Genomic DNA, 15,182 nt, shown 5'->3' on the forward strand with positions numbered 1-15,182 from the left:
AGAACTGTGCTGAGATGACAAGCTTCTCAGAATGCATTCTGCTGAGGCTGCACATAGTATGCTCACAAGTTGGCTCACAACAGCATGAACGAACAGACCAAACTTGCAGCACGTCAACAGTTCACGCTCAGTGTCACGGTGTGAGGTGTGTTGTGTTGCCTGCACCAATCAATCACTGTTTGAATGCTTTGTGGCCCTTTATGGCCACAATTTTGCACCTTCTCAAGGTAACTTCCAACATGAACATGCTTCATTTCACAGACCAAATGAACATGACAAAGATTCATATCATCAGTAAATACCAGTGACCCGGGTCCAGTGGCACCCATGAATGACAATGCAGTAATTATGCCTTTCACAATGTTTGAAAGATGCTTTGGATTATGAGCTTCTCATTTCCCTTCTTCATACTCATCCCATCCCTCTTCTACGAGTTCATCTAGGTTTAAGCTGTCCCGAAAAACTTGTTTCATAAATGAACAGACTTTAAGATGTTTCCTGTGAATGTCTTTCTGTTTGTGAGTGTTACCTGTTGTTTGCCTCTATTCGAGTCTCTTTACTGTACTTAGACTTGGATTCCTTCTTTTTAAACTGTACCAGGTTTTTGATTCAGTTCAATTCAGTTTAATATGTATAGTCCAAAATAACAACAGTCACCTCAAAGTGTTTTCTATTGTAAGGTCAAGACCTCACAATAATAGAGAGAAACCCCCAATATTCAGATGATCCCCTATGAGCAAGCACTTGGCGACAGTGGGAAGGAAAAACTCCCTTTTAACAGGCAGAAACCTCCAGCAGAATCTGAGAGAGGGGCAGTCATCTTTTGATGTGTATCAGTCAGAATAATTACTTTCTTTGTCTCCCCTAATTCAAAGTACTTTTAAGGGGGAAATATATGCTGATAGCACTCTGTTAGAGTTAACAGTAATGACCTCACCGAGCTAAAACCTAGCCTTTACCTCATGCTATCAGAATATGTAACATGTATGACCCCTTAACATGAACCAGGCTCCTAAAACTAGGCTTGTTTACCATGTCGCCAATATGCAGCACAACCGTACCCCTAATCCTAAGGCCTTGATTGTACTTTCTGTGTCCACAAATACGCTAGGATCAAATCAGGTATGAGTGACATGAGTTTCATTATCAGACAGTGAACACAATGGTCCACATGCTGGGTTTTTGTGACCGCAACCACTCTTGCACATGTGCTCCATGTCTAGCTGTTCACAACATAGTATAATCAAGGCTTAAGTGATTCACTGATAACCTTGTCAGTGTTAACTGGCTAATCCTCTGAGATCTAAGGCATTATTAATGATAATCCTAACCCTATGCTAACTCTGGTAGAAAGATTCTTTTCTTTGTTTTGGGTTAAGGTTGGGATCATACCCAATGGTAACTTCAAACTGAGAGAGTTAACATCAATATAGAACTGAGGCTCACAAACAAAATAATTATGCAAAAGAACATTTGTCATTTATTTTTTTCATATATGTTATAACAATATTATGCTATATACTGCATATAATTATATTTCTATTTCTACATTGAACACAAGCTACTAAGGAATGCGTACAGTACAGTCAGCAACATAGAAAAATATTATAGTAGTATTGGCACAGATGAAGTAGTATTTGTTTTATACTTTACATGTTGTACATTCAGCAAAAGAAATGCAGAATGAAATAAATTAATGATTCTTTGAGGGACACAAAACATTTTTATAATCAGATCAAACAAATGGAGGGTCCAAAATAATAGGGACAGCGAAGACAGATGAGCTTTCACAGACATATAACACAGTTTCCATACACACCTCCATGTGCTACACATAAACAAGGCTCTCTAAAAAGTCAAATACAAAATGGTTCAAGTCAGTCAAGTGTTGGGTTTATAGAATTTACTCAACGACATAAATGTACAGTTAACAGCCAATAAATATTTGGTAAAAAAGAGAGCTATGAGTGATGTAAATACAATTCTTTCTGATGAAACCTTCAAATGAAACCTTTTGCAGGACAGCCATCCATCTCATAAAGCAATTTCATACCTCTGTTTGCCCTTGAAGGGGTCAATCTCAATACCTCTCCATCACTTTTTCCCTCCATTGATTCCTGCCGACTCCTTTGAGTAAACACACACAAAGGAAAAGCAAACAAGCTTAAGCCTCAGCCATATACAGTATGTGTGTTTGTGGTGCATGATACACGGGAGCTCCAGCAGACTGCTTGCGCAGCTTTGCTTAGCGGCTCTTTGAGAACCATCGTCCTTAAGGAACCCATTTGGTTAGAGTCGATCACAGTGACAGAGCAGCAGCTTCCACACGAGGAAAAAAAGCACTTTGCCGTGTCACCGGTTGTTCTTTGAGACAGCACGCTTTGAACAAAAAACAATGCTTGTACAGCCAAGACAGACAGGTTAGTTTTTACAATGAGAACAGGACGTGACCTTCAGATCTAAAAAAGAAAAAATAAATAGCTGTTTGTAGTTTGTAAAGCTAGTGGAATAACAAAGTGCACTTTAAACCAGTGCAAAGGTTAAAATATATCTCTCTGTCTGTACATAACTACATATGCAGCAGATGCATAACTACAGCTGGAAATGAGACGTGTGTGACAGTTCTCTAATATGAGAATATGTAAACACTGTCTGATGAACAGCACGGCGGTGAGGAAACAATCCTCGCCAGGATGCTAGAAAACAACACTTTGCGTCTGACAGCCAAGGATGTGGGAAAAGTTGATGAGATCACAACACGTCATGTTACATGTTCAAGAGAACATTCGACTGCTTGCACAGCAGTTCCCTGCTATCATCATGCATCACATTGCGTAGACAGTGTGCGGGGGAGAATCTTGGCAGTGTGTCAGTATTACACAGAATCATCCAGGATAACAAAAGCAATGACACCCTGATTTACACCAATTAAAAAAAAAAAAAGCAATGCATTTCAAAGGATTTTAATCTACAGCTTTACATGGCTAATTAGAAAATAGATCCTCATTAGACCACAATAGTCTGTTGTATCGTTCAGTCATGAATGGCAAATCTTTGTCACATACATGCACATCAAATCTGCCGTTGATTATATCAGCAAGCCTGTTTACCGCCTGCCATTCGAGATTCAAGACGCATTATCAAAATAACTGATTAACTAGAGGCTACAACTACTAGTAGTTGTATATAATTTTATATTTTATAGCAGTAATTCTATAAAATTGCTTCAGCATTGTTAGATTGTTAAATATTCATCACGTCAAAGGAAAAATTGTTTGCTAAACCTCTCCCCCGGTTAGCTATCGCTCCATCGTAGGGACTCGTTTAGGCACAAGGAGCCTGTCAAGCTTTGGATTTCTGCATGTTTAAGTGCGTGGGCATTTATACAGTGCTTTTCTAGCTTTGTTGATGAATCAAAGTGCTTTGGACTCCAAGCCACACTTAAACATACATTCATAGAGTGCTTTACTCGATGCAGTTTAAATATTTTATCTATACATCACATGCATGGCCAATTTAGACTCCTTGGACTGTGGAGGAAGAGCACCCCGAGGAAAACCTGCTCATTCACAGGGAAAACACGAAAGCTCAACACAGAAATTCCCAGCTGGGGTTCAAACCAGTGAAGCAACAGAACTAAACGCTGCCCGTGGCTTGTTCCAAAACCAAAAGTAGGCACAAAAGTATGGGAGGGTATGATAATGTTGGGTGCTACCATCAGCTGCAGGTGTATGCATTTACATCTTACATCATTGTAACCTATCCACTTCCACATCCAAAGAAGATGTCAGGGCCAAAGTAGATGAATAATTTGTGTTATAGGTTGTGACATATATAAAAAAAATCAGTTGTAGATTGACTTCAGATAAATGTGACGTTACCTTTTGGAAGAAAATGTGCTGTACTGTGCTGAGGGCTGAACATTTTCACTGTCGCTACATTGGTGTTTTTAAACCAGATGTGAGAGGGGAAACTGACAGAGAAACCAAAATGCATTGCATACACATGCAGCAGCCACTTGTCAACAATGTTCCCTCTAAGCTGCGCACGTGCGCAATTGCGCACTGCTGACACGGTCTCACAGAAAATCTGCGTTGCGCACAAAAAAAAAATCTAACCTGAATTGAAATTAAAATTAAAACTTTAACAATTCTGTTTTTCAGTGTTAGTCAGTAAGTGACTGGCTGCTCCCGTATGGGATTAGATACCACCTTATCCCATAGTCCAGCCAATAATGCGATTCACATTCGTATATACGCAGCTAATCAACGTGGTTGACAGGCTATGACAGCGTCCTTATGTGCCGACACCGGTGTTTTAGCTAGCAAAGCAGCGTGGCTGATGTGGAGTGAAGCCACGTTAATGACAACGTGTACAACCATTGGAGATGTGAGCAGGACAGACGAACAATTGACGGAAAAAGTGTGGACTTTATACCAGTTTTTAAATTGTGTTGATAGGCCACGTAAAACCAGAGTTATGATAAAAAAAATATGCAATGTTTGGTTTTCTTCCTGAATACTATCGTTGTTTATATTTACTGCGGGAAGAAACGGTAAAAACTGCGTTTTATAAGAAAAAAGGCTCGAAAGCGCTCTCCGCCTGTGAGCAAAAACAAACCCCCACCCCCCTCTCTCTTTCCTATTCGTCCAAAAAAAGTACCATGTCGACCAATCAAAAAATGGTATGGCAACGTGGCATCTAGTTGTTAAGAAAAGGGGGGAAGTTTTAGGAGTGACGGCGTATTTTGAGATGTGAGAGATTTGAGACGTTTAGCGCAAATCTTGTGTAGTTAGTGTGTAGTGTAGTCAATAATTTTGTTGTGTGTGTCAGAACAATGAGGTGACTGCTGAATGTTACAGGTGTTACAGGAGTGATACATCTCCTGTTGTCAGGCCTGCAGGTATCAGGCTGTTGTTCTCCTTTATCTCATAGTGGACAGAAATTTTTTGGAGTGGCACAAATAATTTGTGTGGCATCAGATTTGATGCAGAACAGCTGATTGTTCTGTAAATAGTTTGAAATGTTTATTTAAAAATGCATTGACTGCATTTAAAAAAATAGCTGCAAAAAACTTTGTTTGCCAAACTGAGTTACTTTTTTGAGGAGTAACTATATGATTAATTGCCCAGCATTGGTCATTATATACTGTATTTTGCAGACAGAGAGTAACAGGACTCTCTCCCAGACCACAGACTCAGACTCATAATACAAGTCAGAGCTTTATTTAAAAAAAAAAGAAAGAAAGAAAGAAAGAAAAGAAAGTTGTGTTTTCGAAATTGGAGTTCAAATTATTTTTACTTCCAATAGTGTTAACATACTACACAGGCCAATGGCTAGATTTTTTTTTTACATTTTCATTGTAAGTGGGCTAAAGCAGTTTAAAAGTAGTCTAACATAAATGTAATTGCTGTAACTTGATTATTTTAATAAACCATGTAACTTGGATGGATTCGATGCTGGCGTGACCACAGTGCACACGTCTGATGTCGCTCACAGTGGTCCAAGGGATCGCTCAGGGAGTTTGTGTGTTCGCTCAGACACATGAAAAATTAGAGGGAACATTGCTTGTCAACCACAAAGCAGCCCTGGCCTAAGGGTTTCTACCCTTTTACTGTTTTTTTAAGCTACTAAGGACCAGAATTTACCAAACATGCACTGTGCTAGCCACTGACACCATAAAAGAGATCAGAAGAGCCAAGGGCAATTTTTCCATTGACTATAGGAGTTCTTTTTGATACAAGAGGAGTCGCCCCCTTCTGGTCATTAGAAGGAATGCGTGTTTAAAGCCACATACTGTACAGTATCTTGTATTTGGAGCTGGTTTCTTTTTTTTATTTATTTTTTTGCATTATTTGACAAATACTATGGCTTGCTGTGCTGTTATTTATTTCAAACACACCATCTAAGAAGTCCAAAAACATTTTTTCTTTGAGTGGAAATTTAATATTGTTTTAAATACATGTTAGAACTGATGAGCTGGTCTCTATATAAAGCAGTCTATGGATGAATCTACATATACACTTCTCGTTCCAAAAATCCCAAATGCCAAATTCACATTCACTTTTTATATAATGCCAAGTCGCAAGCTTTTGTGTCTAGTCTTCAACTGATCTTGTCACCATTTTTGGCACATGTCTAAAATGGGTGATGAATGGTTGGTGGTCAAATGTCTACAGAATCAGTATAAAAACGTCTAATCACAACTTGTACTAATTTTTCCTTTGTGTGCTGTTTAACACATTTTGGGATGTTGGCTTCCCCAACCAACATACCCCAAAACGTGTAAAAATCATACAAATAAAGCTATGTTATGTCTAAATTCAGCTTAAAAAAGGAAAAATTGTAGGCAACAAAGTCAAACAGAGGTATGATAGTCAAGTAGCTGAGATTAGCTTGATTGGTTAGCTAGCTAACGCTGAAAAATCCAGGAGCAGTGACAGGTCTGCTTTTGTCTACTTAGGTCTGACATCACATTTTAGTAATGTAAACATTACTGCAGGTTGGAGGGGTATCATTCTAAATTGCATAAGGGCCTTGAGAGGCTGAAAAACTCGACAGGTGGCACGATGGTAACTAAGGGGAGGTGGGGCTTAGCAAATGGTCCGATCCTGAATCTTGTTAATCTGTTACTAAGTCAGTACAAAAACACAATTACAAAGTAAATGCTATCACAGCAGGTAGGATCATTTCTTATCAAATATACTTTACTGCACACTTCTATGCAAATGTTTGTTGTAGCCTAACACTTAGCTAGTCATGGACAGCAAGATTTTTCGAGATGTACAGATAAACATACAGACAACACACTTCTTCATTTGACACATTTGATGATAATAGCACATAGAGACTTAAATGTAGACGGACTACTTACACTGTAGATAACATAAGCAGGTAAAAAATAAATAATTTTAAACAATATAGTCATTTCTGTATAAATGAACATCTATGTTTCGTACAACAAAATACTTCATGTACAACCAAGGACATAAATGCTATGCATCTATTGCCTTGTAAGGATAGTGTAAGACTATCATTAGTGTAACCCTTAAAGAAGAATTCAATCAACCAGCGATAGCAAAGGCTCTAAACCAACTCTAAAGGGAAAGTAAGTAAATGCTTTAAACCACAATTAGCATCTGTTAGTGTTCTGGCTGAGAGGTTATTCATAAGGCCAACAAAACATCTACAATCAATCCTGTCATCGATGTCAGATGTTTTGCTTTGACTGGCTACACATCAAACTCAGACTTCTGAGTTAGCGGTTTAAACAGTCACAATATACCAATCCTTTATTAACAGCTGCTAACCATCCTAACAAATGGGATATACAAATCTGGCCTCTTGGATACCAGGAAATATATACATTACATCTATTGTACAGGGTAAAATGACCTCATCCCCTTCCTTTAGACTCCTTTATCCACCATTCAGATCGGTCCAGTAAGCCTGCAGTAGGAGCACCTTTACTTGAAGTAGTTGAGTCCTGCCACTAAGAAGAACTTCTCCAGGAATAGCTCAGAGTCCAAGACGGCGATGTGGGCGGCGCGGCCGATCAGCGTGTTGGCTGTGTTGGGTAGAGCGTGGAACACATTCTGGCGGATCAGACGGCACTCTTTAGCTTCTACGAGTGGCTGCAGGAGGTTGTTGATCATCTCGGTGTACACGGGCCCTTCAGTGCGAGGGAAAAAAAAGGAAAGTAATGGCGAGTCCTCCTACGTGCATGATGTGTTATCCATATTCAAGTGTTAAAACTTAGGGCCACAGCTAGATTCATTAGTGATTCATCAGCTGTTTTTGTTTGGTCAACAAATGCCAGATATTCTATGGAGAAACTTACTTTTTCATGTTGATAGAGTGGATATAAAATTAGGAAAGCTTCTAAATATAACGCAGTGCAGAACATCACCACCATCTAAACGACCTTAATATCAAACATGAAACATACGCCCCATAATAACAGTAATTCTTGTCAATTTTTCTGATTTGCATACTTACTGCAACATACTTCCGTTCCACTTTTTTGAAATCTCTGATGAGTGCAAAGTTTTGCCATTGCAGAGTGTTTACCCTTACTGGGATTTTTGCCCAAAGTCACATGAGGCATGTACAGGTGCTGGTGAGCCAGACTGGTTTTTGCCCCAGTGCAATGACTTCCTAGAGTCTTGGCTGGTTGCCATACAACACCCTAGAGCCTAATCTCCTGTAAAACTGAAAATGTCATGCCAAACCCCCCCAACCATATCATGTGTGGAACATGGGTGACAGGATCAGTTCAGAGTGTCTGCACAGATATGTATGACTTAAGTTTTCCATATGGGTAGAAATTTAGAAGAAGTTGCTAAATCTGAGCTGTTAAAGTCCAGAGGTTTATAAATGAAAGCAAATGAATTTGTTAAAGATGTCATCAGGCGATGCATTCATATTTAGCCACATGCTAAACAGTTTTATACAAACTAGTAGATGTTTAAGAGCTTGACGGCTTGATGTTTTAAGGACATTTCACTTCTCATTCAAGGTTTCTTGATTTCTAAAAACAAAAGGTGCAGAGTCCCAGGTATTTACCTCCCAGTGGGGGTTAAACAGAGCTCGTGGCTTACAACACCAGCTATCAGCTACCTACCATGCAGTCTTGAGATCTCTTTCCAGGCATTTTACCCCTATTCACACTTTGCCTCTAGTGACCTTTAATGTCTCACAGTGATTTAACCCTTAACTCCTGGTGATGTTAACGACTCACGCCTGTTTTCACACCTTAGCTCATGTGATGACACGTATGATCAATAGTGGATCAACGACCCTCAAGACCACCTTGAACTCTCCACCTTTTGGTTTTTAAATCTGAAGAAGTCTCTTGCGCTACGTCCACGGATATTTTTGAAAACGGAGATTTTCCGTTTTCGTTTTGAAAAAAAAACAAAAAAAACTCTGTCCACGTGTAAATGCTAAAAACGAAATGTTGGCCAATTTTCCTGGAAAGGCAGATAATTTTGTGTTACTTTTCAAGTACCTTCAACATTTCAGATGTTAATAACTAAAGACAGTATTTTGGTTGGTGTAGACTCACAACCAAAATGCATACAGCATACATAAATTTAAATTTTTTTAATAAGTAAATTTATTCAAAACGACGTCGGTATTTGGGTTGTGACAGCGGCTGCTGACACCTCTGTCTTTCTAAACGGAGGGACAGTAACTGCGTGTGTATATGTAAGTGTGTAAAAACTGCAGATAGTCAGAATAACAAAACAGTATTTTGTCTATATCCGCCATTGTAGAAATTAATCTCATGTAAACAATAACGTGGCGCACACCTTTGACGTTCCATGACTAAATCTCCGTTTTCCTCGTCCACACGTAAACGCAAAAACAGAGTTTTCGAAAATCTCCACCCTGGCAGGAGTTTTTAAAAATCTCAGTTTTCAGTGATTGAAAACGCCGTTTACGTGTGGACGAAAGGTGCAAACGCATAGAAAAATCTACGTTTTCAAAAATACCCATGTACGTGTGGATGTAGCCTTGGATGAACGGTCCAGTTCCTTTCTTTTTTTAAACTCTTGACCCTGACCTGGATGACTAAGAAACATATAAAACTAGAAGATGATACATCAATGAATTGTATCTGGCCTACACTGGCACAGTTACAGGTCTTCTGCTAACCATCTATAATCACTGATAACCCCAACCCTAAATGTATGGTATAAGATTTTTGTTTTCATTATTCCATAAAGTCTTGGCAATCCATGGACAAAGACAGGAATAATTCTCACTGACACATATAAAAATCTGTTGAGGCTATTTTCCAAAGAGGTACTTTTTTGCTTCTCTCCAAATAATAAGGTTAGTGTTGAGAGCAAAGGCTGGGATCATCACTGATGAAGCCCTTAAAAGGTTTTGCATGTGGGTGTTCTAGACCCAGACATACGTAAAACAAAAGTAAAGCATTCCTATATCTTATTTTAACTCAACAGGGATGGCATGAAATGAGAAAAGGTGTGACTAATTAACCTTCTGGCGTTTAAGTCATCGATGACACCGCCTACTCTAACTCCAACTCAAACTCTGACCCGAGGCGATCAGAATATGTAATTGCTGTTTTTATGACACTGTTCTGCCAAGTCTTCTCTATTAACCTGCAGTGTTAGAGGAGAGAAGGGGACACAGTCTTACCTGCTGTTATGTGAGGCACGCTCCTTTCGTGAATAATGTAAAATGTCATTCTAGGAATAAACAAGTGTGCTAAAATAATGTGGGCGACAAGGCCCCCAGGAGCCCAGATATCCAGATGGAAACTATTGAAATACAAATATGAGCTAAAGTAATGACAGCTGCATTCCTCACCTGTGGTTCTATCTTTGAGAGCGGTTTTGCACATCTCTATTCTGGCAGAGTGAAAAGGAACGTAGCGGTCCTGCGGAGACGCCACTAGCACAACGTTCTTGAAGAACTGGAGCCCTACAAGGACATGAAAGACGCAAGTAAAGGAGACAGCACAGAGTAGAGAGAAGGAGGGCAAGACAGGGTAAAGGATTGAATTGGTTGTAAAATGCAAAGTACAATCACAAAGCACAATGACAGGCCTTGATACGATAAAGCTGTGTTTTTTTCTCTCTCTCTCTAGTCTCCTCTCTGTGTGCTTTTAAGAGAGTGCACTGGTGGGTTTCCAATGACAGGGTTTGGATCATTTTGTCAGCCTGCCACAGCTGTAGAGAGGGGGGAAAAAAAGCGTTTTCAGGCTTATCTTCTTCAAGCCTGTGTGACAAACGACTGCTTTGTTCCACTCACACAGTGGGGAGGCCTCTCACAGGCCTCTTGCAGCTCGCTGGCAGGGGTTTGAGTGTTAGCGAGCTGACACGTACAGAAATTTGACAAAAAAAGACAAGATGACAACATTTTCATGAATATTTGAACAGCCTGCCTTTCAAGCAACAGTCTGTAAAGTGGGGCCGTCAATACGCAGCCTCTGTCTCGGATCTCAGCCGCTTTCAAGCCGTACCTGGTTTCTGACTCAGGAGATAGAGGAACGTTTTCCGTGGATCAACGTGATCTCTGAAGGTGAGCTGCAGCAAAGATCCCGATTTTTTCAGCTTCTGCATTAACCACAAACCTAAGCAAAACACACACACATCGAATCAGGACTCCACATGCATCACAGTAGCTGAGCAGTATGGATGATATTCTTAGACAAAAGACAATATGCTGCTGAGAGGCGCGAAACACGCAGCGCTGTGCCTTCTTCCAGGAGACGAGCCGTGGCCTCACCTGTGCTGACCAGTGTGCTGTTGTTGTACAGCGTTCCCAAGTGTGGCCCTGACAACGAGAGGAAAGTGTGCAGTTTGGGCAAATAGCAGCGGAAGCGAGGCCTCGTCAGCACCGAGCGGATGATGATGTTCCCCAGAGAGTGGCCGATGAAGCTGTTGGCCGAAGACAAACAACTTTCAGAGAGAGGAACTTGCAGCATGAGTGGGCGGCTGGGAAAAAAAAAATGCCTCCAACGCTGCTGACCTACGACACTGCCCGATAGCTTTGATAGATTCCTCTGGAAGCAGGAACGGGTTGCAGCGGAAGCTATTTGGAGATTCCTGCTGCAGCATGCGGTGATTACAGAAAATTCATTAACTTGCTAAATGTTTAAACATCCTCAAAGGCAATGACAACTTATTGATGCGAACATAGAGGACAAACCGCACGAATTAATAGCGGCTTCCCAGCAGTGGGAAATATTAGATTCATCAAGCTATGTCTGTCACTTAGTTTAATTACTGTACTGTTGCGGCTCTACCCACAATCCCTCATCTCCATGCCTGCTCCTTCTCATCTGTCTCCTCCCAAACTAAATATAGAGGTAATGTGGAAAGAACCAGATGCTGTTGCGGCACTCCATTGCTTTTTGTCTTTGATACTCGCTCCCCAGAGAATACACCACAATAAAAAGAGAGTTAAGAAACTTGGGCAGAAACTCTCACAAAGAAATAAATTGTCACATTGAGGGCAATTAAGCGGGAAGATGAATAGCTTAATTTGATTGGAACTAGGCAGCACAGTGCTGCATAAAGCAGCGCAGTCTATCATGTGAAAGTCACAAGCTTATTGGCACGGTATGATAAGAGCTTTTCATCTGTTTCGTGCCACTTATCCATTTTGAGTCTATACATTATCACGGAGCTGTCATTCTCCGAAGTTAAGACTTCCACAGAAGAATCAGGGCAAAGACTCTGCTGCCATCTGCTGACTGAACTGAATACTGCTCAGGCTGGTCTTTTACTGGTTTCCCTTAACCTCAAATGACTTCCCACATGAGAATCTTCTAGCAGAGGAACTGTAAGACCAAAATGAAACAAACTCAACTTGAAGGGTGATATATTCTAATTTCTGGAAGCAGGCTTGTTTGAAAAGTCACTTGAATGTATTTGCACCCTATCTCTGCCCTTAGGGGGTTCACCAGCAAGCTAGTGGATATTAAGAGGTTTAATATCCAATCAAAATGAGATGTGTCAATAATGGGCACGCTGCACAGTGTTAAACCTGGCCGACTGACCTGATCCTGCCTATGGTGAGATTGTAGAGCTGGATGTGCTGAATGATTTCATCCAGCAGCCTGTCCGTCATGGCGTCGAAGTCTGCAAACGTGTCGGCCTGCGGGAGAAAAGCAAGGCTGTCAGCGCTCTGCAAATTGCCTCGAAGCACACTTTCACAGTTTTGCTCCCGTCACTGTCAAATGTACCTGGTTCCTCTCAGACATGAGGAAGTCGAGCCTGGATCCTGGCAGTCCCAGCTCTATGAAAGTCTTCACAAGCCGAAGGTCAGCACTGTTTCCTGGAAGCAGGTGATGAAATAGACACACAAAGTTTGTAGCTCTGCTTTTATTAAGCATGTTTGATAAACATTTAAAAGTTAACCTGAAATGAGTTTCAGGGAATTAGTATTCACAGACTGCACAGTGCAGTGTAATAAAGTTGTAGGACTTTATGAGACTATATTACATTTACAATGCTAATAGGGAATCATGTGAAAGGCTGTACAGAAAGTTATGGATGTGTCAGTGCAATGCAGACGTGGAACTGGATCGCAGCGAAGCAGAACATTTTTTAAATGTGCAGCCTCACCATCAAGCCCATGGACGCAAACCACCAGGTGTATGCCGTCATCAAACTCCTCGTCATCCTCTTCAGGAGGGAAGTAGGGGAGATCTGATGCCAGGAACGGGAGGTCGCTGTACAAGCTGGCCTGGAAGCTCAACTCTTTGAACAGCTCCTCTTTGGCTTTGTAGAAACTGGAGAAAAAAAATTTGATATTATATTACTAAATTATACTGGACAATTTTAAGCTAATGAGATATGAGCTGATTTAAGCCTTTAACCCTTTGCAGTCTCAGCCATCATACGTTCTAATTGTAATCTAGTCTTAAAAGGGCAAAATGTGACTACTTTTTCATGTGTGACAGAATGATTCATTTTTATGATTCTTGATTGTAAACACTGGAGAGAACAGTTTAATAATATTAAAAAGTATATACTCTAGTTGCCTAGCTTTAGACTTAAGCCTGAGTTTAGGGTTGGCATGTAGACCTTAGAGCAGGGGCGGCAAATTAATTTCCCCAAGGGCCCACATGAGATGTGGAGGGTCGCACCAGTAGTCTTATAAAAAGATAAAATTGATATTAAGCAGAACTGAGTCCAGCCTACTGGTACAGTCCTCCACAACAGTCCCAGTATCTCACTTGCAGCCCGTTGGGAAAACCTAATTGTCTACCCCTACCTTAGAGAGACAAGTTGATGAATGTTTCATTTTCCAAAAAGTGAATTACTCCTACAGCTTTCGCAGTGTGGCCCAAATATAATAGACAACCTACATTCAATTTTCAGAATTTACATTGCTCATGCTGCCCACTTCTCGAGCAAGCCCGTGTTGCTTAACAGAAGTCTCAGACTAACCAGTAAGCTCCTCAAAAGTTTTATTACTCTGTCATTCTGCCAGGTTTCAGATTACAGTCATGCAGAAGTCAAAGCCAATCCGATTCAAGTTAGTGTACTTCCAGCTTATCATGATGGATTTGTCTGTGTACTCTTTGATGTGACTTAATACATTCAGGAGGCATTTCACCTCGTTTTGGCTTCCTTGCTTCAAATTTGCCCTCGTTTCATTTTGTTATGCTAGACTTTCCAAGCATGAGTAACTGCCAGCTACTGCACCAGATGTCAGGAGTCATCTCCCAAAACCCATGAAAACCCCTCATGTTTTGGCCTTGTTTCCTGCAGCTGGTGTGGATGATGATTAACACTCCAGCAAAATTTTCCTTCAGAAGTCGAGCTAAATTTTAGAAACAGTTTTTTATTGACACCAAATTGAGAAAGGAACCCTGAACATAAATCCAGCCCACCATAACCCCCTGAGATCTAAATTCTCATTAGTGATGACCTCAAGTCTCAAACCCTAACCCTAGCCCAATGTTTTGGAGACAAGCAAGTATTTATCAGAAAAAATGTCTACAGATTTTGATGGACATCTGCTAAGATGGTTACTTTACTTTTACACTAATTGGCAAGACTTTTTCCATCTTCCGTGTTTGGCGGGTGTTAATCAAGAAAGCCTTCAAGCTTTGTTGTACAAGACACACTGTACATATTTAATAGATAGTTATGCAGACATTTAAGCTAAATACTGCGCTTCAGAACTTGTGAAATTGATCACATCTGTCCTTGAACTTTAAACGTGCATAACAGAACTGATGTCAAAGGACTGAGAACATTTGCACAGCTATGTTAATACATCTTGAAATTTGCAGCTACTCAATAGGTCAGTGTTGACTGAAGTCAACAGTTTAATGCCACATTTTAATGGTAACTAAGTTTAAGGTTTACAGTGATTTCTTCTGCCTAAACTGGTAACTTTGAAGTTCGGTATTTATTTGAAGCATCCAGTTAACCCTCTGAGGCCAAAGTCATCATAGGTGGTAACCATAATCCTAACCCTCGTCCTACCCTAAAACAGTTTTTAGAAAAAGGTAAAAGATGCCTTTATTTGAATAAATATGAATAGTTTACAGTGTGTCAGTTTTGTTTTTTTTCTTGATTCCCTCATTGCCAGAACTTGAGGGAACACATTAAAAAAAACATATATGACAAATTCCCACTGATTATGGTTAGGTTGGGATTAGAGTTGGTGTTGCCAGTGATGTCAAC

The 15,182-nt window shown here is 40.3% G+C and overlaps 1 protein-coding gene across 1 annotated transcript in view; it reads right to left on the reverse strand.

Moving 5' to 3' along the window:
* Positions 1-1,454: 1,454 nt before the first annotated feature.
* The window catches only part of fam135b (family with sequence similarity 135 member B), a 52,627-nt gene continuing 38,899 nt past the window's right edge, over positions 1,455-15,182 (reverse strand). The window contains exons 14-20 of the mRNA XM_065471287.1: positions 13,107-13,273; positions 12,725-12,816; positions 12,539-12,636; positions 11,263-11,414; positions 10,997-11,107; positions 10,342-10,455; positions 1,455-7,672 (exon numbers count right to left, since the gene is read on the reverse strand). Coding sequence (XP_065327359.1) covers positions 7,467-7,672; positions 10,342-10,455; positions 10,997-11,107; positions 11,263-11,414; positions 12,539-12,636; positions 12,725-12,816; positions 13,107-13,273 — 940 coding nt within the window. The 3' untranslated portion in view covers positions 1,455-7,466. The remainder of the gene's footprint in view (positions 7,673-10,341; positions 10,456-10,996; positions 11,108-11,262; positions 11,415-12,538; positions 12,637-12,724; positions 12,817-13,106; positions 13,274-15,182) is intronic.

Source organism: Pelmatolapia mariae, linkage group LG22 (assembly GCF_036321145.2).
Source record: "Pelmatolapia mariae isolate MD_Pm_ZW linkage group LG22, Pm_UMD_F_2, whole genome shotgun sequence".
NCBI lineage: Eukaryota > Metazoa > Chordata > Actinopteri > Cichliformes > Cichlidae > Pelmatolapia > Pelmatolapia mariae.